A 23182-nucleotide genomic window follows, 5' to 3' on the forward strand; every position below is an offset into this window, starting at 1 on the left:
GCAGTCTGGGAACTGAACTTGTTCGTTAAGACAGAGGCAAAAAAAGTATTGAGTACATTAGCTTTTTCCACATCCTCTGTCACTAGGTTGCCTCCCTCATTCAGGAAGGGGCCCACACTTTTCCTGACCTTCTTCTTGCTGCTAACATACCTGTAGAAACCATTCTTCTTACTCTTAACATCCCTTGCTAGCTACAACTCCAAGTGTGATTTGGCCTTCCTGATTTCACTCCTGCATGACTGAGCAATATTTTTATACTCCTCCCTGGTCATTTGTCCAATGTTCCCCTTCTTTAGGGTTACCATACGTCCGGATTTTTCCGGACATGTCCGGCTTTTGGGGGTTCAAATCCCCGTCCGGGGGGAAATCCCCAAAAGCCGGGCATGTCCGGGAAAATCAGGAGGGAGGGAGGGCTCGGCGGGGCCTCTTTGTCCGGGGCCGTGCGGGGCCGGGCCGGGGTCGCGGGGCCGGGGGCATGGTGCCGTGCGGGGAGCCGGGGGCGCGGTGCCAGGCCGGGAGCCGGTCCAGGGTAGCGGGGGGGTGCGCCGGGCCGCGGGGCCGCGGGCCGGTCCGGGGTAGCGGGGGGGTGCGCCGGGCCGCGGGCCGGTCCGGGGTAGTGGGGGGGGGGGGTGCGCCGGGCCGCGGGCCGGTCCGGGGTAGTGGGGGGGGTGCGCCGGGCCGGGAGCCGGTCCGGGGTAGCGGGGGGGTGCGCCGGGCCGGTCCGGGGTAGCGGGGGGGGTGCGCGGGGCCGCGGGCCGGTCCGGGGTAGCGGGGGGGTGCGCCGGGCCGCGGGGTCGCGCTGGGCCGCGGGGTCGCGGAGTTGGGAGCCGGTCCGGGATAGCTGGGGGCTGCGCTGGGCCGCCGGGGGCCGGCAGTGCTGGGCGGGCCGGGGCCGGCACCCCAGGGCCCGAGCCGACCCAGGCTGGCGCCGCAGGGGGCCAGCCTGGGCCGCGCCTCCTCCCCCCACACTCCCCGTTACCTGCTTCAGGCTTCCCGCGAATCAAATGTTCGCGGGAAGCAGGGGAGGGGGCGGAGACTTTGGGGAGGGGGCGGAGTTGGGGCGGGGGCATGGGCGGGGGGCGGGGCCGGGGCCCCGTGGAGTGTCCTCCATTTGGAGGCACAAAATATGGTAACCCTACCTTCTTGTAAGCTTCTTTTTTGTGTTTAAGATCAGCCAGGATTTCACTGTTAAGTCAAGCTGGTCGCCTGCCATATTTACTATTCTTTCTACACATCGGGATGTTTTTTTCCTGCAACCTCAATAAGGATTCTTTAAAATACAGCCAGCTCTCCTGGACTCCTTTCCCCCTCATGTTATTCTTCCAGGGGATCCTGCCGGTTTTGTTCAATATCTTCATTAATGATCTGGAGGATGGCGTGGACTGCACTCTCAGCAAGTTTGCAGATGACACTAAACTGGGAGGAGTGGTAGATATGCTGGAGGGTAGGGATAGGATACAGAGGGACCTAGACAAATTAGAGGATTGGGCCAAAAGAAACCTGATGAGGTTCAACAAGGACAAGTGCAGAGTCCTGCACTTAGGACGGAAGAATCCCATGCACTGCTACAGACTAGGGACCGAATAGCTAGGAAGGAGTTCTGCAGAATAGGACCTAGGGGTCACAGTGGACAAGAATCTGTATATGAGTCAACAGTGTGCTCTTGTTGCCAAGAAGACTAATGGCATTTTGGGCTGTATAAGTAGGAGCATTGCCAGCAGATTGAGGGATGAGATCATTCCCCTCTATTCGACATTGGTGAGGCCTCATCTGGAGTACTGTGTCCAGTTTTGGGCCCCACACTACAAGAAGGATGTGGAAAAATTAGAAAGAGTCTACCAGAGGCAACAAAAATGATTAGGGGTCTGGAGCACATGACTTATGAGGAGAGGCTGAGGGAACTGGGATTGTTTAGTCTGCAGAAGAGAAGAATGAGGGGGGATTTGATAGCTGCTTTCAACTACCTGAAAGGGGGTTCCAAAGAAGATGGATCTAGACTGTTCTCAGTGGTAGCAGATGACAGAACAAGAAGTAATGGTCTCAAGTTGCAGTGGGGGCGCTTTAGGTTGGATGTTAGGAAAAACTTTTTCACTAGGAGGGTGGTGAAGCACTGGAATGGGTTACCTAGGGAGGTGGTGGAATCTCCTTCCTTAGAGGTTTTTAAGGTCAGGCTTGACAAAGCCCTGGCTGCGATGATTTAGTTGGGAATTGGTCCTGCTTTGAGCAGGGGGTTGGACTAGATGACCTCCTGAGGTCCCTTCCAACCCTGATATTCTATGATTCTATGATTCTATGTGGGCGTACCATGGATTTATATAGCGGCATGATATTTTATTTATATAAAACATGATATTTTCCTATTATATATCCCTTTTTAAATTATTCCCAGCATTCTGCTCGCTTTTTTGACTGCTGCTGCACATTGAGTGGATGTTTTCAGAGAACTATCCACAATGACTCCAAGATCTTTTTTCTGAGTGTAACAGCTAATTTAGACCCCATCTTTTTATATGTATAGTTGGGATTATGCTTTCCAATGTGCATTACTTTGCATTTATTAACATTAAATTTCATCTGCCATTTTGTTGCCTAGTCACCCAGTTTTGAGAGATCCCCAGTCTGCCTGGGTCTTAACTATCTTTAGTAATTTTGTATCATCTGCAAATTTTGCCACCTCACTGTTTATCCCTTTTTCCAGATCATTTATGTATATGTTGAATAGGACAGAACAGACCTCTGGGGGACACCACTATTTACCTCTCTCCATTCTGAAAACTGACCATTTATACCTATCCTTTGTTTCCTATCTTTTAACCAGTTACCAATCTGTGAGAGCACCTTCCCTCTTATCCCGTGGCAGTTTACTTTGCGTAAGAGCCTTTGGTGAAGGACCTTGTCAAAGGCTTTCTGAAAATCTAAGTACCCTATATCCAGTGGATCCCCTTTGTCCACATGCTTGTTTACCCCCTCAAAGAATTCTAGTAGATTGGTGAGGCATGATTTCCCTTTACTAAAACGATGTTGACTCTTTCTCAACAAATTATGCTCATCTCTGTGTCTGACAATATTGTTCTTTATTATCGTTTCACCCAGTTTGTTCAGGACTGAAGTCAGGCTTACAGGCCTAGAATTGCCAGGATCACCTCTGGAGCCCTTCTAAACAAATGTACACTGATGTAATAGTGCTTTGCACTGGTTGAATGGTACTTTGCACTGGTGTAACGGAGCTTTAGGCTGGTGCAGCTACTGAAGTACAAATCCCGCTAAGCAAACAGCTGCACCAGCAAAGCCTCCCAGCGCGGACCAGCCCCAGCCACGCTGCCAACGGGACACCCCAAATTGTGGCTGCCCCTAGGCCCGCCCTGCTCAGCCCGGCCACGCCCACAAGAGGCGCTACAGCGGGCACTGACGCGCGTTTATGCCGAAGTCCATTGAGACAAGGCGGCCCAAAGTCCCACCCTCCTGAAGGCGTCATTCTTACCCAGTAAGGTAACGTGTTTGATGAGTGGCATGGACATGAACCAATCAGCGTGCAGAGCGTAGCCACAGCCGTTCCGGGATTCGGGACCCCTCTCTCATCCAATCATTCCAAGGCTACTGGAGGAGTGACAGGCTGGGCGCCCTATGAGCGGCGGGGCGGGGCGCGCAGGAGAGGGCTGCGCTGCGCTGCGCTGCGGGCGAGTAGGTCGGGGCCATGGCGGAGAGCGACTGGGACACGGTCACGGTGCTGCGCAAGAAGGGGCCGAGCGCGGCCCAGGCCAAGTCCAAGCAGGTCAGGGGGGGGCCCCGGAGCCCGGGCGGGTCCCGTCCCGTCCCTCGGCTCTGCCCGCCCCCTCCCGGGGCAGCCGCAGCGCCCCGCCCCGCCGCGAGCCCCTCGCCCTCGCCGGCTGGGGGCCGCTGGGTTCGGAGCGGCCGGGCCGGGCCGGGCCGGGGGTGAGTCGCCGGCAGCCCGCCCCTCTGAGCCCGGGCTCGGCGCTCCCCGGCCGCGCCCGCCATGTGGTCTCGGCACTGGGGCGTGGGTCCCCGGCGGGTCCCCGGCGGCCGCAGCGTCTCCCCGCCGGCTCTGGGGCTGTTCCTAAACGGGCTCCGTGTGTTCGGACTTCGGTCCCCCGCAGGAATTATTACTGGCCCGGGGCGAGCTCGTGTCAGCCCTAGTGGGACTTGCCCCGCTACGATCTAAGCGGGCCCGGGAAGATGTGTGGAAGGAGGGATCCCTCGTGTGCACCAGGATAATCCTCTTTGGGGTCCTTGCTTTGCTCACCGCCCAAACCCATTTCGGAAGCGGGCTGGCTATTTCCTGCTAGCGGGGCCTTTTGTTCAGGGCATCACTGTACTGAATGGCATACGCTAATCCATGGCTCTCAACCAGGGGTCTGGGGCCCTCTGCGGGCTGCCAGCTGGTTTCTGGGGGGCTGCCACGCAGGGCGAGCATCAGACTCACTGGGGCCCGGGGCAGAAAGCTGAAGCCCCTTCGCTTGGGGCTAAAGTCTGGGGCCCCGAGCCCAGCCACCTGGGCCTGAAGCTTGAGCAACTTCGCTTTGGAAAGCCCCCTGTGATGTGTGGCCCTGGGCAATTACCCTGCTTGCTACGCCCTAACGCAGGCCCTGGCTTTCATATGCCGAAAACCAGTTATGGTGGCACAGGTGGGCCCTGGAGTTTTTGTAGCATGGGGGGGCTCAGAAAGAAAAAGGTTGAGAACCCCTGCTCTAATAAACAGTACTGAATGCAGAATCATGTCAATGCTCTGATACAGCACAGTTGAAAAGAGTGTAAAATAGAAAAGGGATTTTTGTCTAGCTTGGTTTGTTCCATTGCTGACATGTGGGGTAGGCTTTTTTCTAGTAACTTGGTGTCTGTGCAGTAAGATTAATCTACCTAGATTATTGTACAGTGACATCTTGGTGCTTTCCCTGTTTTTTGCTGAAAAGACAGAATTGACACTTTGAGGCTTCATTCTTATCCAGGAAAAGCACTCACTTGGCAAGATATAATGTTGCACCTTAGATTGCTACTTCTAGTAGGAATAAGGAGGAATACAGCTGGAAATACAGAATTGCAGATAATGTAGTTAATCTTTTAATATATGACCCTGCTAACCAGGCTGAGGGGGCATTTGGCATAGAGTCTAAAAATTAATCTTAAATCTCTTAAACTCTTCCAGTGTTGCATTGGCTTGTTCTTGTGTGCGTTCGGACATTCAGTGGCTTTCAAAGGTCTTTATCTTTAACAGTTAACTTACTGTATATTAAAAAATATTTCAAAACTGCTGTGCATCAAAGAAGCTGGCTGATGCAACATAATTGGGAGGACCTTCAACAAGTATAAACTACTTGGAGTGTATGTTCTGCCCCAGCCCCATGGAAGGAGCCTTTGACACACATCCGATGCTGCAGTTCTCCTATTGTCTATTTCAATTTTAAGGATTTTTGTGGCTGGACAACAGTCCAGTCTTTCTTTGGGAAGAAGAAGCTGCAAACTGTCCAAGTGCATATTACTTATTTCACATGTGGGTTCATTGCCTGAAAACAAAGCCATGTTTGATGCAACTACTGTTGGGTGGCAATAAAAACGAACACAGAATTCCTAACTGATAACAGTCCATTTGTGTACAATTGTGCAGAACACCTGCATGATAACAGTCTCTTAGCTTCGTAGCTAGTTTCGTAATCATCTGTCACCTTGATGCTTTTGCCCCTCGTGGTACAGCAACTGAATACCAAGTTCTGTGAGCTTTGCCTATCATCTGTTTGTTCCTAGGTAACTCTAAAAGTTCCAGGGTGAAACTGGAGCACGTAGTTTTGGTATCAGTGGAGATAAGTACTTATCTCCACTAACTTGTACTTAGTTTGAGTTTGTGTTGATAATACTAATGGTTAGTGCTGCATTTTGTTTATTGGCTACTGCAAAAATAACCATCTATAGTCTAAGTATCAGAGTGGTAGCCGTGTTAGTCCGTATCCACAAAAACAATGAGGAGTCCAGTGGCACCTTAAAGACTAACAGATTTAAGCATCTCCATACATCTGAAGAAGTGGTGTTTTTACACACACAAGCTTATGCCCAAATAAATCTGTTAGTCTTTAAGGTACCACTGGACTCCTCATCTGTAGTCTAATTATTTTAGGAGAGCAGGTGGATAAGTAGCTAGGTATGGAAACAATCTCTTATCCAGCCCTGGGAAGTCATAAAAGAGCATTTCTGTATATGACTTTAAAAAAAATTTTTTTTTCTGGCAAGTTTATAGACAGTTACTCTTTAACTAGACAATATTTAAAAAGTGATGACCTCAACAAAACATCTGAGTGAGATTAGATCATGTATAAGGTTAAGATTCTGTCACAGGTATTCAGATTACAGGCAATAAACAGAAATTCATGGAAGCCTGTGACCTGTCTCTGACTTTCACTAAAAATTCCCCGGGGGGGGGGGGAAAGGAGGAACAAACAGCGCCGCCAGGGCTTGCAGCTGCTCCTGTGGCAGGGGCTGACTGCTGCTTCTCCAGCCCCAGGATGGCTGACCACACCCTGGCTACTGCTCCAGAGGGTTGGGGACCTCTGCTCTGGTGCTGGGCTTCTGGGCAGGCTGCTGGCTAGCTGTTTGGGGGCCCCAGAGCGGGCTGCTGGCCCTGCCCCAGAAGAAGTCATGAAGGTCCTAGAAAGTCATGGAATCTGTGACTTATGTAACATAATTGTATACATAACCATGTGTCTTCAGATACATGCAGCTTCAGGGTCTGTCTGCAGTGCAATGTAAGCCCAAGTTTAGTAGAACTCAAGTTAGCAGACCCTGGGTTTGTTAATTTAGGGGTTGAGCGTCTACGCTCACTTGTAACCCCAGGTTAGGATTGTTGAACCCTGGGTCTCAGCCTGGGGCGTCAGCATCTACACTGAATTATGCGGGCCCAAGTCCAGCCACCCATGTCCTAGACTTCCTAGTGCCTTCCCAAAATGTGGCCACTCTAGCCCTTTTGTTTGTGGTGTGGTGTGGGAAAACTTGACCGTCCACCAAACCTGACTATTCACAGGACAAAGAAAATCAGCCCATGGGATTGTGGAATACTTTCCGCGTTTTCCTCAAACACAAGTCTAGCGGGACTGCATCTACACTTCAAAGCAATAGGGATTGAACCTTGGGTCCCAGCTTGACTCCGGTTAAGACCCTTCACCCCCAAGGGGTCCTGGGACTCTGGATCAGAGTCCTGGGTTAGGGGCACCAGCCCTCCCCCCAAGCTTCATACCACATTTGGGTGCAGTTTGCAGCAGGAGGGAAGATGCTGCCCCTCCTTTCCTCAGCTGTCGCTACCGCTGGCCAAGCTGCTCCCCCGTGTACCTGGTCTCACTAAGTTGGGGTGAGAGGACAGGGCCGATCAGGAATTGGTGCTTCAGCTGCTGCTATACTGAAAAAGTGCTTGGTGCGCTGACAGACTCACTCATGCGCACACTTAATCTCCCTCACACATTCCGCCCAACACTTCCCTTCTCCCTCACACACTAGTGGTAGTGATGTTACTTCTTGGTACTTCCCATCAAAATGCACATATATTCTCTGTATTTTTTTTCTTTCAAAGTTCTTTAACAACTACAGTGCTGTTGTTTTAGTTTTTTGACTGGTGTGTCCATTTCCTAGTTTGTTTTTCTTTCTTATGCTTAAATTTAATTCTTTCCGCAGTGAGTGCTAAAATGCTTAACCTGTCCTGGCTGGAGTAATTATCATTATTACTTACCATGTTGAGCTTTGTCAATCATTATTTAAAATGATAGAATCAAATGACGTTATCCTTCTAGAATGTAAATTTAGCTTGAATTCACTTTAGCAATGGCAGTTTAGCTAATTTTTTTTCTAAACACATAACTTTAGACACACTGCAGATGCTTATTTATTTTCAAATAGTATTTTTAGTTATATCTGTAAAATAACTTAAAATTCATAGGTTTGAGTAGCAGCCGTGTTAGTCTGTATCCGCAAAAAGAAGTGGCACCTTAGAGACTAACAAATTTATTAGAGCATAAGCTTTCGTGGACTACAGCCCACTTCTTCGGATGCATCGTGTCTGTAGTCCACGAAAGCTTATGCTCTAATAAATTTGTTAGTCTCTAAGGTGCCACAAGTCCTCCTGTTCTTCTTTTTTAAAATTCATATGGCAATAAATGCGATTCCAAGTCTGATACTAATAGTAATGGAGTCAAATGTTAGTGAGTCACAGACATGATTGTGATCAGTAAATATAAATGACAAAATAATTAGAAAATTTTCCCATTCTTAATAAAGGAGAAAAAACAAAATCACATGTTAAAGTTAAATACATTTTTAGTCGTTTGAAAACAATTGAGTAAAATAGAGTAGATAGTGGCAGTAACAGAGTGTCTGTTAGAGAAAGGAAGTATATTTTATTTATTTTTATTTATCTCTACTAAAGATCGTGTGTAAAGTATCAAAGGTGTTTCTGATATCTTGAATTGATACATCAAGGCTTGGAAATATCTTGTGGTATTGTCTCCTGATCTACATTTACATATAAACTTAAATATGGCTTTAATTGGGGGTTGTATATTTTTTCTTTATATAGTAATTAAGAGTACTGTATCAGCTAATTTCTAAGGGTGTGTCTATACTACAAAGTTAAGTCAATTTTATGTAAATCGACATTGATCCTCCGATTTAAGCAAGTCGATCTTGTGTGTCCCCACTATGCTCATTATGTCAGCAGAATGCATCCTCACTAGCAGGACTTGCACAGCGCGCTGCACTACGGGTAGCTATCCCACAGTGCATGGAGCCGAGTGGAATTTTGGGTTGGGCTTACTATGCCTCATGGGACCAAAACATTTGCGCGAGTGGTTATAACATGGTATTAGCCACCCATGATGTACTTACCTCCCTCCCTCCCTGAAATCAACGGCAAAGAAACCAAGCCTTTTTCGTGCCTTTTTTCTTAAGCCTGGGTTACCCACGCAGATGCCATAGCACAGCAAGCATGGACCCCGATCAGCTGTACACTGTTGTTGTGAGCATTACAAACACCTCATGTCTTATCCTGCAGTATATACTCAGCTGAAGCAGGAGCTGCCGCACGGAACGATGTGATGCCACACAAGCAGCCCTGCTGGAAGCCATGGACCTGAGCAATTTACAGATGCTGGTGGCAGTCGTGCATCATCTTGACATGGTGGAATGCTGCTTCTGGGCCCAAGAAACAAGCACTGACTGGTGGAACCACATAGTTATGCAGCTGTGGGATGACGAGCAGTCGCTGCAGAACTTTCGAATGTGTAAGGCCACTTTCATGGAACTGTGTGAGGAGCTTTCCCCAGCCATAAAGCGCAGCAATAGTAAAATGAGAGCTGCTCTGACAGTTGAGACACAAGTGGCGATAGCTCTCTGGAAGTTTCCAATGCCAGACTGCTACTGGTCAGTGGGGAATCAATTCGGAGTGGGTATATCTATTGTGGGGTCTGCTATGATCCAAGTTTCCAGGGCAATCAATAGACTTCTGCTATGTAGGGTAGTGACTTTGAGCAATGTGCAGGGCATAGTGGATGGTTTTGCCACTATGCGGTTCCCTAACTGCGGTGGGGCTATAGACAGAACGCATATCCCTATCTTGGCACCAGACCATCTTGCCAAAGAGTACTTCTCAATGGTATTGCAAGCGCTGGTAGATCACAGGGGCCGTTTCATCGACATCAATATGGGATGGTCGGGGAAAGGTGCATGACGCTCACATCTTTAGGAACTCTGGTCTGTTCAGGAAGCTGCAAGCAGGGACTTTCTTTCCAGACTGCAAAATAACCATTGGTGATGTTGAAATGCCAATCGTGATCCTGGGAGACCCAGCCTGCCCCATGCTCCCATGGCTCATGAAGCTGTACACGGGCAGCCTAGACCACGGTTAAGGACCAGTTCAACCATAGGCTGAGCAAGTGCAGAATGGTGGTGGAATGAGCCTTTAGACGTTTAAAAGGCTGCTGGCGTTGTTTGCTTACTAAGTTAGACCTCAGTGAAAGCAATATCCCCATTGTTGTTGCTGCCAGCTGCGTGTTCCATAATATCTAAAACAGGGAGAAAAGTTTCTGGCGGGGTGGAAGGTCAAGGCAGATCACCTGGCAGCCGATTTTGAGCAGCTAGACTCCAGGACAATAAGAAGAGTACATGGAAGGGCTGTGCGGCTCCAGGAGGCTTTGCAAACTAGTTTCAGCAATGTGACCCACAGTAATGTGACACTTGTGTGGTGGTCCTTACCAAGCTGTCCCCTTCATTGCATTTTCTCCCCTGTAAACTCCACCCCCACTAACCACAGTATGCTGAATGAATGAAGAGCCTTCTCTCCTCAATCCGTTAAGTTTTATTATGGTCTCAAACACACAGAGCCAGCAAAGAAAAGTAAGATAACCTGGGCAAAGGGGCTGATAACAATGCGGGGGAGGGAACAAGGACAGCTTCCTTACAGTTGCACTTCAATAACCATCAAAGGTGTGGGAATGGGCGCCTTCTGGTCCTTGTACCCTCCCCTGGTATTGAATGTAAGGGATACTGGACTTTCCCTCCGCATCCTAGGATGTTTGTGGTGCGGGGAGGATGTAGAACTGGGTGATGATGGCAGCAGGTTCAGCATTGGCTCCAGAGGGACTGTAGCATCCAGCTGCCTTTCTTGAACCTCAACTAGATACCTCAACATGTCTATTTGCTCCTTCATAATCCACAGGATCTATTCCTTTGTGGCATGCTCTTGTTCCCTGCATGCTCTCCTTGTGCAGGCTATCACGCAGTGTAATCCTCCATGCTCTGAGCTCCGTCTTGTCACTTTCGGAGGCGTGCATTAATTAATTGAACATGTCCTCCCGAGTCGTCTTTTTCTGCCTTCTAATCTGGGAAAGTCCCTGTCCTGGTGTGGAGGATGTGCCGATGGACAAGGTTTCAGCTGTAAAGAATACAAAGCACGAGGGTAGCATTGAGAGTAAATACACTGTTTCTGGTGCAAGGTTAATTCTTTTTATAAAAGAAATCCCCCTCAATGCACTTCCCTGCAAGCCACAATGTAATCACAACCACTGGCTATTGCAAGAGTTGGTTTGATGCTGCAGCCATGGTGAGTCACGAGGCATGGGCGAGAGGTCTTGTCTTTACAAAAGCTGCAGCACATCCTTGGGATCACAGGTTGGAACTTGAGAAAAGCCCTCTTCCCCTAGCAACCTGGATGGTGCTTGAGGACAGGCACCAGTGTCAAGCCCTGCAAATAGTTTGATTGTTACAAAAGCAGCACTGAGTTGGGGGAGGGGGGAGGGAGACGAACGGGAGACACCCCCACCCTTTTAAATGCTGGTCGCAGTATGCGGTGATCCCTTCCAACCACAACCAGGACACGCTTGGGAAAGCGTGGTTCTGTGACCCAGAATTCACCAAACTGGGTGGATTACTTGTCAAATTGCTTGTGGTTTAAGGGCTAGCATTTAAAACTCCCCGTTTCCCCTACGTGACCACATACGATATCACTCTCCTGAGGGTAACGGAGGCAGAAAGGGAGCAGATGCTGCAGGCGTCTGGGTACAGACCTGGTCCTTATGTTGCAATGCTGTGTGCTGCAATGATGCCAGCAGAGTAAATACTGGAGTGGCGTGGGAAAGTCTCCTACCGTGGTGGATGAAATACGGCAGCTCTTCCCAGAAACCTTCTGCAAAGGATTGAAGAGTCCCTCCATGAAAGCTTTCTAGAGCTCTCCATGAAGGATTCCAGGGACATCCCCGTGCACATAAACAGTTTTGTTTTTTTTGGAGAGCACCCTCTGTGTAGCTGGAGTGGTCACCGATACCCATGACACCTACTTCTTTGTTCAGATTCAACATTAAAAATAATAGCAGGTAACCCCTACAGTTTAACTGGAAATGTGGACTCACCAGAGGTGCCTTCCCCAGCATCATGCTCTGCCGGCAGTTGGTCCTGTGAGGGAATGGGCTCCAGAGTTTAAAAACGGTTCTTGGCTGTCGGGGAGAATGGATCCTCTGCTTGCCTTCCTCGTATTCTCCTCCTCTTCCTCATCAACAGTGTCCTCGTTGTTGTCCGAGGTCGTCCGGGGCTCCTGGGAGGTATCCACGGAGCATTGTGGGGTAGTGGTGGGGTCGCCACCAAGAATCCCATGCAGCTCCTCGTAGAAGCGGCATGTCTGTGGCTCAGAACCAGAGCGACTGTTCGCCTCCCTTATCTGCTGAAGCGCCTTTATTTTCATGTGGCACTGCTGCGTGTCCCTGGTGTAGCACTTTCCCACATGCCCTGCGTGATTTTTGGCAAAGATGTCAGCATTTCTTCTGCTGGTTCGGAGCTCTGCCTGCACGGACTCTTCTTCCCACACAGCAATCAGAGCCAGCACCTCCTGTGCTCCATGCTGGAGCGCATTTGTAGCCTTGAGCATCCATGGTCAGCTGTGCTGACGAGCTCTCCATGCTGATTAAACAGGAAATGAAAATTCAAAAGTTTCCAGGGCTTTAACGGGGGCGACTGTTTCCTGCGTACCTGGCTGATGTGCAGTGGAGTTGAAAGTGCTCTCCAGAGCGGTCAAAGCAGAGCACTGTGGGACACCTCCTGGAGGCCAATTCATTCAAGTTACACAACGCACTGTCTACACTATCCCCATGTCGACCCTTTGATGTCGAATCAAGCACTATGCTTCTCATGGAGGTGGAGTATAGAAGTCGACTTTACAGGTCCCTTAGGTTGGAGGAAGGGGACTCAGTAGTGTAGACACATATATTATATTATTAAATTGACCTAACGCGGCTTATGTTGACCTAACTTCGTAGTGTAGACCAGGCTCAAGTTATCTGCAAAAACTTAGTTATTAGGTGCCTAAGTAGCCCTTGAGTCATGGGTAAAGTCGCAGTCTTCTCCTGTCCTCCTCCTCCCCCTCCCCCCCCCCATCTGAAATGGCACCCCTGCCCTGGGTTTGCACAATTTATGTGTAGATGGTGGATTAGGCTTGAGCATGAGTTTGCAGTCTAGACACACCTCGAGACATTATCCTAGCCCATTTTACATTGTTTTCTCAGTAATAGGGACTACAGAGCAATGTTTCTTTCTCAAACTGTGGGGAAAGAAGATTAAAATCCACATAACAATTTTTTTTCTCCAGGACATCCAAAATGTCTCTCTTAATATGGAGAGTTCTTCCAATGTACTTCTCAGCACTAATACATCTCCTCTCCAACTGGCAAAGCAGGCTACTTCCTTCCCTCTCTTTTGGTAGCAGAATTATTGTGGGTTGCTTGGATACATGCTCAGGGAGGATTTTATTTTTTATTATTTATTTTTGCTAGCAGCTTGGCTGTTTTGTGGATGATAAATCATTCTTTGTTAAAGTGTTTAAATAGAGATCTGTGCCTTATGTCAATGGAACTAATCTTGATAAAGTTAAATTTCTTATTTCTAGGCAATCTTAGCAGCGCAGAGAAGAGGAGAAGATGTAGAGACCTCCAAGAAATGTAGGTATTTCTGTCTGGGGGGTGGGTAGGGAAGGCCAGTTTCATGTTTTCCTTTAACTTCCTGGTAACCCCTGTCACGGCTTTAGGGTTAACTGCACACACACCCCAGTCTTCCTCAAGGCCCACTTCAGATTTCTGGCTCCTAGCTGTTGCCTCTCTCAGGCAGGGATGCTTCTCTCTTCCCCCAGACTGGGGATTTAGGCTTTTTGCAGTACCTCTGTGTTTAACCTTTCTGCAGGGGTTACAACAGTGTGTACTAGTTACAAAGCAAATTGCATTGAATAGTAGGGTGAAAGCATTACAGAGGGAACATGTTAAACAAATAAAAGTTCCCATATGCATGGTAAAAGCTTACCAAAGGTAAGGCGGCCCTAATAAGCCAAAGTCTTTCCAACCCTTCTGCAAGGGTTCCCTCCCGTCTGCTCTCTTAGACAGAACGTCGTGGCCATTTGTTGAATTAGAAAGAAGACTCCCCATGTCAGTTTAATCTCAGGTTTTTTTTTTATGCCAAAAACCTTTCATTGTCTGTCTGGTCTCTGGAAAACCCAATTTGAACCGTTATATGCCAACCTCCCCAGGGGGTGATACCTCTCTGGAGGTGTTTGCATCCTGAGTGATTCACCTTAATTCCACTGGCCACCACGCTGATGATTGGTGGTGGGTGGGAGGCACTGGGAGGGAGGGGGAGTTGCTGATCAGCCAGACTATCTCCCCCCCATGGATATTCCAGCCCTGGAGCACCCACAGAGTTGGCACCTGTGCTTTTACACTGCTCTGACTGTGTGAAGTGGACCCTTTCAGTGGGTATAAACATCACTTGCTCTTAAATCAAGGCCCCTTTATGCTTATTGAATTATGTAAAAAGGACTTGGTCTAAATGAGAATCGGGCTCTGTATCTTTTTAAAAATAGACTTGCTTTTACATAAATTAATTCATTTATGTATTTTGCATTTACAAAACTATAAAAACAGATAAAGCCTTTTTTGGGAAACTACCAAAAATATAATTTGGGCTAAAATTCTTTAATCCAAAAATGCAGCCTGGAGCAAATATCTAAAAGATAAGATCCTAGTGGCTGCTGTATATAAAATAGAACTGTTAGGGTCTTTAACCATAGCAAACACTGTTATGCAGTGGAGCTAAAATAATACATATTTCCATAAATTCACTTTCAAAATACAAGAAGTGAGATATGTAAAAATAGCTATTGCACTAGTTTTTAATTATGAATTAAATCGTTACAGATGTTGGAACTCTTGAAGTCTATTATGTCGACAACCTGAGTATTTAAAGTTCTTAAACATTTACATAAGACACACTGTTAAAGAAGTGTAAACATGTATTTACATAATACAGTGTAATGGTACTATTCTGTCTATACTTTGTGGCTTTCCCCCTAAAAACTGTAAATATTCGTTATTTTCTCTAAGACCTCTTAACTCTCAACAGTCCTTCAGTCTTTGTTTTGCAGAGGTCTCAGGTGAGGCTCTGACAACACATAATATATGTGCTTCAGTAGTTAAGGATGATAAGGAAAGTTTAAGAAAAGAATGGGGAGAAGTTAAGAATGGTGAATGTTGATTTTTAAATTTGTGCATTTCCTTTCTTGATGTTGATTGTAATAAGGTAATCCGGAAAAGGATAAAACACATCTCTAGCTCGTTAAAGTACCCTCTTCTAATAAAGTTAGTTATATGTAATGATCAGACTTGAAAGCAAATATAAATTTAAGTGGAAATAAAGGAGAAGGGGGATCCAGGGGTAGTCAATTATTTTTTGTCAAGGTCCAAATTTCTTGGCCAAGGTATAGTCAAAGTCCGGATTCCAGAGAGACATTTTTCACAATGAAAGTGCCCCTGTTCAACAAACACATACGATGCTGTGCATTAGTAATATACCCAGAGCCTATTGCTTATTTTGTTAAATGAAACCAAACCACCGTATAACATAAAAATAACTTCCAAGAAAGATGTAATAAATTACAGCTGAGACTTTGAGAAAGTACATAGATAAAATGTCAAATAGGTGTCTGAAAGTGTTTTAATGCTATGTTTACAACTGTTTTGTTTTGAATTTGTTTTGAGTTTACAAAGAGTATTAACTTTGCTTTTGTCAAATAAAATTATTGTAGGCATATATAAAACCACATTTGAAACTTTAAAGCCTTTTGTGGCTTATTTAGTATTAGTATCAGAGTTTGAAAGAAAACAGTTCGTACACATGAGCTCTTTATCTTAGCTTTATGATTCAAGTCTTTCATTTAATACATGCGTGTGGGTGTGTTTTGTTAAGCAAAAGAATCCTGAATAATCACTGTGAAATATCTGTTAAAACTTCAGTATCACTACTGAGAATGAAATTTTATATGGCAATACAGATTTAAAATAAAATATTCATGATGAATATATAATAATACTCCCCATCTGTGGGAAAAGTGACAGGCCCTGTGCTGGACAAGGGCCTTGAAGTTTGGAGTGAGTTCAGTCAAGGCAAGACAACTCCAATCACTCCCCTCCCCTCATTCCCCATGTTGCCCGCTGGCTCCCGCCATCCCACTCACTGAGCCCAGATGCCAGCTCATTCCCCCACATGTCCCACTCGTCCCATCCCTGCGCTGCTATTGGCTGGCGGGGCTGCAACTGCACCGGCAGCTGCTCTAGGGACACACTGCACCCAGCCGCCTGCCCCTGTTGGGGGGGCCCTGCGCTGGGAAGCAGACAGCCCTAGCCCAGGCTCAGCTTCACCCCATTTGACCTTTGTGCTGGGAGGGGTGGCTACAAGGGGTGACTGTAGCCCCCCCAACACTGCACCTGACTCCAAGGTTCCACGTTGTCCCTTCTAAATAAACAAGGAAACATAACCAAAACTCTTCACTTTAAGAGTTTTCTTTATCTCTAATAATCAGGTATGGAGGCAAAAATACTGTGCTCTTCTTGCTTTTCAAAGTTTTTCTGTGTGTGGTGTTAGAAATTAAGGTCTCTTACAGCTTGAGAGAGTCTGTGCTAACTGGAAATCTAATGAACTGCCAAAAGAGTGAAAACTTGGAGGGGAAGGGATTTTTATTCAGGCTGTTAAAAACTTTGTGGCTTTTTATGGTTTTTTGTTGTTGCTAGTGCTGAACATTATCTTTAGTGGTTAACGTTTTGGAGAAGGAACATCTTCATTAAAAAGTCAACACCCTCACCCCTTGGATTATTCCGCGAGAATTAACAGTACATCCTCTGAGACCTTCAGTGGGTCCTGCAGTAAAACCAGGGAAATGGGAGTTGACACTGATCCCTAAAAAAAAAAAAAAACCAAAAACCCACAACCTTTCAGTTTCTTATATCTTGACACAACAAGAGGGACTATGCTAATAACGCTTGTGGAGGACAAAAAGTTGGGAGGTATTGCTAGTATGGAGGAGGATAGACTATAACATGTGAAGATCTGGATGACCTTGTAAACTGAAGTAATAGAAATAGGATGAAATTTAATAGTGCAAGGTCATGCACTTAAGGACTAACAACAAGAATTTTTGCTATCAGTTGGAAGTGACAGGAGGAGAAAGACCTGGGTGTATTGGCTGATCACAGGATGACTATGAGCTGCCAATGTGATGCAGCTGTGAAAAAGGTTAATGCCACCCTAAGATGCATTGGGCGAGGTATTTCCATTAGAGACAGGGAAGTATTAGTACCATTATACAAGGCACTGCTGAGCCCTCATCTGGAGTACTGTGTGCTATTCTGGTCTCCCATGTTTAAGAAAGATGAATTCAAACGGAACAGGTGCAGAGAATGGCTACTAGGATGATCCAAGGAATAGAAAATCTACCTTATGAGAGGAGACTCAAAGAGCTTGGCTTGTTTAGCCTAACCAAAAGGTATAAATACATCAGAGGGATAAATACCAGGGAGGGGGAAGACTTATTTAAGTTAAGCACCAGGGGAAACACAAGATCAAATGGATATAAACTGGCCATGAACAAGGTTAGCCTTGAAATTATATGAAGGTTTCTAACCATCAGGGGAGTGACGTTCTGGAACAGCCTTCTAAGGGGAGCGGTGGGGGCAAAAGACATATCTGGCTTCAAGACTAAGCTTGATAAGCTTATGGAGGGGATGGTATGATGGGACTGCCTACAATGGCATATGGTCCATCGTTGACTGCCAGTAGCAAAAAACCCCTACATCCAGAAATGAGACACTAGGTGGGGAGGGTTCTGAGTTACTGCAGAGAATTTTTTTCCTGGGTATCTGCCCGGTGGGTCTCGCGCACATGCTCAGGGTCTAACTGATCATCATATCCGGGGTCGGAATTTTCCCCTGGGGTCAGATTGGCAGAAATGCTGGGTTGTTTTTTGCCTTCCTCTGCAGCATGGGGCATGGGTTGCCTGCAGGTTTAAATAGTGTAAATGGTGGATTCTCTGTAATTTGAAGTCTTTAAACCATGATTTGAGGACTCCAGTAATTTAGCCAGAGGTTCGGGGTCTATTTCAGGCGTGGGTGCAGGAGGTCAGACTAGATCAGTGGTTCTCATCCAGGGTCCCCTGGGGAGCCGTGAGCAGGTTTCAGGGGGTCCACCAAAATGAACCAAAGAGCAGGGCTGGCATTAAATTCTCTGGGGCCCAGGGCTGAACCGAAAGCCCGAGCCTCACTGCCCAGGGATAAAGCCAAAGTCTGAGCAACTTAGCCTCATGGGGCCCTGAGCGGTTGTCCTGCTTGGTACCCCCTATCACTGGCCCTGGTTTTTAATCTACTGAATATGCAGAGAAACAGTTGTAGTGGCCTAGGTGGGCTGTGGTTTTTTGTAGTATGTTGGGTGGGGAGGGCTCAGAACAGAAGAGGTTGAGAACCCCTGGACTAGATGATCATGATGGTCCCTTCTGACCTTAAAGTCTATAAGTCGATACATCATAAGCAAAAAGGATGTAAGCCCAGTTAAATTAGTTGCAGGTCACTTTGAAATTAAAATGTATATCAAGGAATGTTGGTTTGAAATGCGTTAGTTTTGTTTTGTTTTGTTTTTGTTTTTTAAATGATTAAAGTGCACTGTTGAGGGAAAGGTAACAATGTTTGGAAGACCCTTCTACATCATACACCATTTGGTTGGCAAATGCGTGCACAAGAGGAAGGTAATTCTGCATGTTTGAAAAACAGCCTTAACCATTCATCTGACAACACTAGAAATTCCTGAAATCCTTGACCATAAATGAAAATTAGTTCTACAGAAAGTAAAAACTGGACATATCTAATCTAGTGTGGGTATAGAGCTTTCAGGTTGAGGTTTGGATGGAATTAGCTTTGTTGCTTGATTAGACAGTGGGATATTTTATACATGTACACTAAAATAATATGAATTGAGAGTACTTGGGTACTTCCCTCAAATGAGTGTACTTTAACTTTTCTTGGTCCATGTACACTATTGAGTAACAGCTTTAAGACAAAAATAAGGCCCTTCATACTCCCCAGTGAACTAGACTTAAATTACACCTCTACCTCAATATAACACGACCCGATATAATACACATTCTGAAATAATGCGGTAAAGCAGTGCTCCGGGGGGGTGGAGCTGTGCACTCCGGTGGATCAAAGCAAGTTCGATATAACGTGGTAAGATTTTTTTTTTTTTGGTTCCCGAGGACAGCATTCTATCGAGGTAGAGGTGTATGTGGTAGACTTGAAGTTCTGTAGCAGTTCAAAGTCAACTTAATATATTAAACTGAAATATGAAAACCAATAATCCAATAGTCTGTGTGTTTTGGTAGTGCATTACATTTTATTCTGGCCCTAAATTTTCAGTTTTCAACATGTCACAGACTGCAATGTACAATTCCATCATACAAGTTGTGGTGGGAGTGGTAGGAGATCTTGGAGTGCTTGGCAGCTGGGGTAGGGGGTTGCAGGATGAAACATTAACAGGGCTTCTGGTAAAATGGCCAGCAGCATGGTTTAGATTGTTGTCATTAGGTTTCAGAGTCAAGCCAATTAAGATTAATAAAGTAGTTAAGACCTGGCTCCGGTTTTATTTCAGGCAGTCTGCAGGCAACGTTGCCTCAGTTACACTTGAGTTTTGTTTGGAAGGTTTTCTTTGCAATCATCAATGCTGAATTTTTTTAATTAAAAGCTTAGGTTCTGAAGAGTGATTCTAGGGTAACTTCTGCATCAGTGGAGTGCCTAGGGACCTGGCTAAAGTTAATGGTGATGTGAATGGGTAGAGTGAAGAATGCTGAAAACTCTACAAAGCTTGGGGAAGTTGATTGACTTTCATCAAAGTGCTTGTTCATCCTAGTACAGTTTTGACACCTGCCTCTTGATTTTGTTTTAAATGCTAGGGGCAGCAGGCCAAAACAAGCAGCATTCTATCACTAAGAACACAGCTAAGCTGGATCGGGAGACAGAGGAGCTGCACCATGACAGAGTCCCCCTTGAGGTGGGCAAAGTAATCCAGCAGGGCCGACAGAGCAAGGGCTTGACACAAAAGGATTTGGCCACGGTAAGAGCTTATCAGTATCGTTTGGTCTCTACTCCTGCCTCTCCTCAGCCAGGCTCTGTGTACGTGAGGGAGCTGGGTTGTAAATGGTGTCAAGTTCGCCTCCTGACCGGTGAGGTGATATCATCAAGGGTTAATAGAACACCTCAAAACTTTTCAGTGTATTGGTTAACTAGCAGCTCAGGTGGTGGACCAGGGACCTCTGTCTGGAACCTGTGAATACTCTTTAAGAACTGTGAGCTATGTTGTGGGCTGGAGTTAAAATGGCTTCCTCTCTAACTGACTTAGCCCTGGCATAGTCATTTCCGGCGTAATTGAGCTTTCAAACAGAAGTATCTGCCATGCTGCTGGACTGCTGTAGCTTGGATACAAAACCGATAGCGGAGAGTGTCCACGATTTCTTGAGAGTGAGGCAGACCTTTTTACAATACAACTGTTATCCGCATGGTAGCACCCAGACAGAAGAAACCAATGATGATAGGCAGAATTCACTCTTGTAAGCCTGGTGTACTTCTGGGAAGATGCAGCCACTCGTGTAATATGGGATGTCTTGGGTTTGTGTTTCTGAATGTTCACTGTTTGTTAAACTGATGTGTTTAAAGCACATCTTCTTTTTAGAAAATCAATGAAAAACCACAAGTTATTGCTGACTACGAATGCGGCAGAGCAATCCCCAACAACCAGGTTCTGGGCAAGATCGAAAGAGCCATCGGTGAGTGTCAGATAGTATATAGTATATGCATAGTAGCATCTAAAACCGCTTCAGTGTGGGGGAGAGGGATGCTGCTGCTGTCGTTGATGAACATCTACACTTAATTCCTTTCCATTGCACCCAGCATTCTCTAGGGCAACAGCATGTGTTGCTCTGTTGGTAGGATACTTGGGGGGTTGATGTCAGGGCTGTTTCCTGGGTTCACCTATGGCAGTGGTCACCAACTGATCAATCGCGATCGACTGGTCGATCCTAGAGGATCTCTCGGTCGATTGCAATCTCTAGTGGTGTAGCAGGGGCTGCTGCTAAGGCAGCTCCCTGCCTTCCCCAGCCCCACGCCGTTCCCAGAAGTGGCCAGTGCAGCCCCGAGGAGAGCGGGGGACAGGGATCTCGCTCTGCGTGCTGCACCTCTCTGCAAGCACCGCCCCCGCAGCTCCCATTGGAACGAGGAACTGTGGCCAATGGGAGCTGCAGGGGCAGTGCTTGCAGAGAGGGGCAGCCGCAGGGCCATGTGCCCCCTCCCCAGGGGCACGTTGGCCCCTTCTGGGGACGGCGGGGGGCCAGGGTAGGCAGGGAGCCTGACTTAGCAGCAGCCCTGCTACACCATCAACTGGGAGCTGCTGGAGGTAAGTGCTGTCTGGTGGGAGGCGACACCCCAGTCCTGAGCCCCCTCCTGGAGCCAGCACCCCGAGCCCCCTCCTGCAACCGAAGCCCCAGCCGTGATCTCCCTCCCAGAGCCACCCTGTACCCCATCCTGCACCCCAACACTACCCTAGCCCTGACCCCCCTCTCCCAGAGCTTGCACCCCTCACCCCCTCCTGCATCCCAACCCCCTGCCTCAGGCTTAGCTCAGAGCCCCCTCCCATACTGCGAACACTTCAGCCCCAGCCCAGAGCCTGAGCCCCCTCCCGAACCTCTACCCCAGCCCAATGACAGTGAGTGAGGGTGGGGGAGAGCGAGAGGCAGACAGAGGGGGGGATAGAGGGGGAGGGGCCTTGGGGAAGGGGCAGGGTAGATCCTGGGTTGCCCTTAAATTCAAAAAGTGATCTTGGGCGGAAAAAGGTTACAGACCACTGACCTATGGGTCACATTGCATCCTAACATTGAGATTGTTTCTGCTGATTCAAAAGCAGGAACTCAGAAGCTTTCAGCCCTCTGCAGGGGTTGAAAACTCACATTGGTTCAGTGTCTTGGACTTGCTCTAGCCCTATCAGACAGACACACCTGAAGGCCTTATGTAAACCCAAAGTCATGTATTTGGCAAGTAGACAAGGGTTATGTGAATACATTGGGGGTGGGATGAGTGCCCAGCTTTCTAGTTATAGAAAGCCCCCCCCTCCCACCCCCCCGTATTATTCTTCAGGCCATGACTCTGCTAATGTCCTGTAAATTATCTGAGCAAGGATCAGTTTTTCCAGTTATCTGTTTCTTTTCAGCTATGTATAAAGCCTGATTTTTTTTTCTTAAATACATCTCCCTTTCTCCTCCTCCCTCTAGTGTACTTGTTCTGTCTTGTAGTGGGTGACTTCTCCCTTCCCTCCATCCCTCACTCCAAGCACCTTAGTTCATTTGTTGGGCTGTTTGAGGATTCAGGGTGACCAGCATGTAGGGAGGATTCAAGTCAAACTGCTGAAAGTTGTCTCCTTTGTGTGTCATTCCAGGCCTTAAGCTCCGTGGAAGGGATATTGGAAAACCACTTGAGGCTGGCCCAAAAGGGAAATGAAAACAAAGCCTCGAAATCAGTTTGTTCAGACTGATCTCATCTGGCTGGTGCTCTTTAACCACCAGAATCTCTCTTCATATTGCCAAGCAGAACAAGAGGGTTTCAGACTTGCTTGGGGGGATGGGGACCTGCAGAATTTCTACCTGCTGTAAAAAGGCAAACTTAAGTAATTTTCCTGATTTTTTGTTTTTTCCTTTCTCTTTTCTGGAGATTAAGAAACTAAACCCAATAAATATTGCATCTAATTTTGCCAGAAAAGTGTGTCTTGGTGTTCAGAACTAGCTATTGATAAGACAGTTGGGGTGATCTGAAGTAGGATAATTTAATTGAAACAGTTTTAAGGGAGGGCAGGTTGTAAGTATTTGGGAGAGGTGGGGGTTGGTTAGAGTCCGTATTGAAAAGGGGTCGGTTTTGGGCACTATATTGGAATGACGTTTGTTTGTTCCTTCCAGCCTGTTTTAAAGAGATGTATAATAAAGTTTGTTACCCTTCAGTTGGCTGGTGTGATCATTTCTGTCTGTTGGAGATGGCTCACCTCCCCAGCACCTGTTTAGCGTGTGGGACTACACATAATGGAAAATGCATAGAACATTGAGGACATCACTGAGGCTAGCTCTAAAGTAAGAGAGAGCACAGGAGGAGTCAGATGTTGCCAGAAGCAGTGAAGTGAGATGTTCTTCTGTATGGCCTGGGACAGCAGCCTTGAACCATCTGATACAAGTCATGGTGTTGACTATGGCTCTAGCGCAGTGGAGGTGGGTTCAAAGAGCAAGGTCGTCGCAAAGAAAGTGACTTAGACTAAA

The 23182-nt window shown here is 47.1% G+C and overlaps 1 protein-coding gene across 1 annotated transcript; it reads left to right on the forward strand.

The window, feature by feature from the left end:
* Positions 1 to 3656: 3656 nt before the first annotated feature.
* EDF1 (endothelial differentiation related factor 1) lies at positions 3657 to 22872 on the forward strand. Its single transcript, XM_054007738.1, has 5 exons — positions 3657 to 3772; positions 13418 to 13469; positions 19787 to 19947; positions 20563 to 20656; positions 22318 to 22872. The coding sequence occupies exons 1-5, from the start codon at positions 3695 to 3697 to the stop codon at positions 22377 to 22379; spliced, it is 447 nt and encodes a 148-aa protein (XP_053863713.1). The 5' UTR covers positions 3657 to 3694; the 3' UTR covers positions 22380 to 22872.
* The last annotated feature ends 310 nt before the right edge of the window (positions 22873 to 23182 follow it).

The sequence above is a fragment of the Malaclemys terrapin genome, chromosome 17 (assembly GCF_027887155.1).
Source record: "Malaclemys terrapin pileata isolate rMalTer1 chromosome 17, rMalTer1.hap1, whole genome shotgun sequence".
Taxonomy (NCBI): Eukaryota; Metazoa; Chordata; order Testudines; family Emydidae; genus Malaclemys; species Malaclemys terrapin.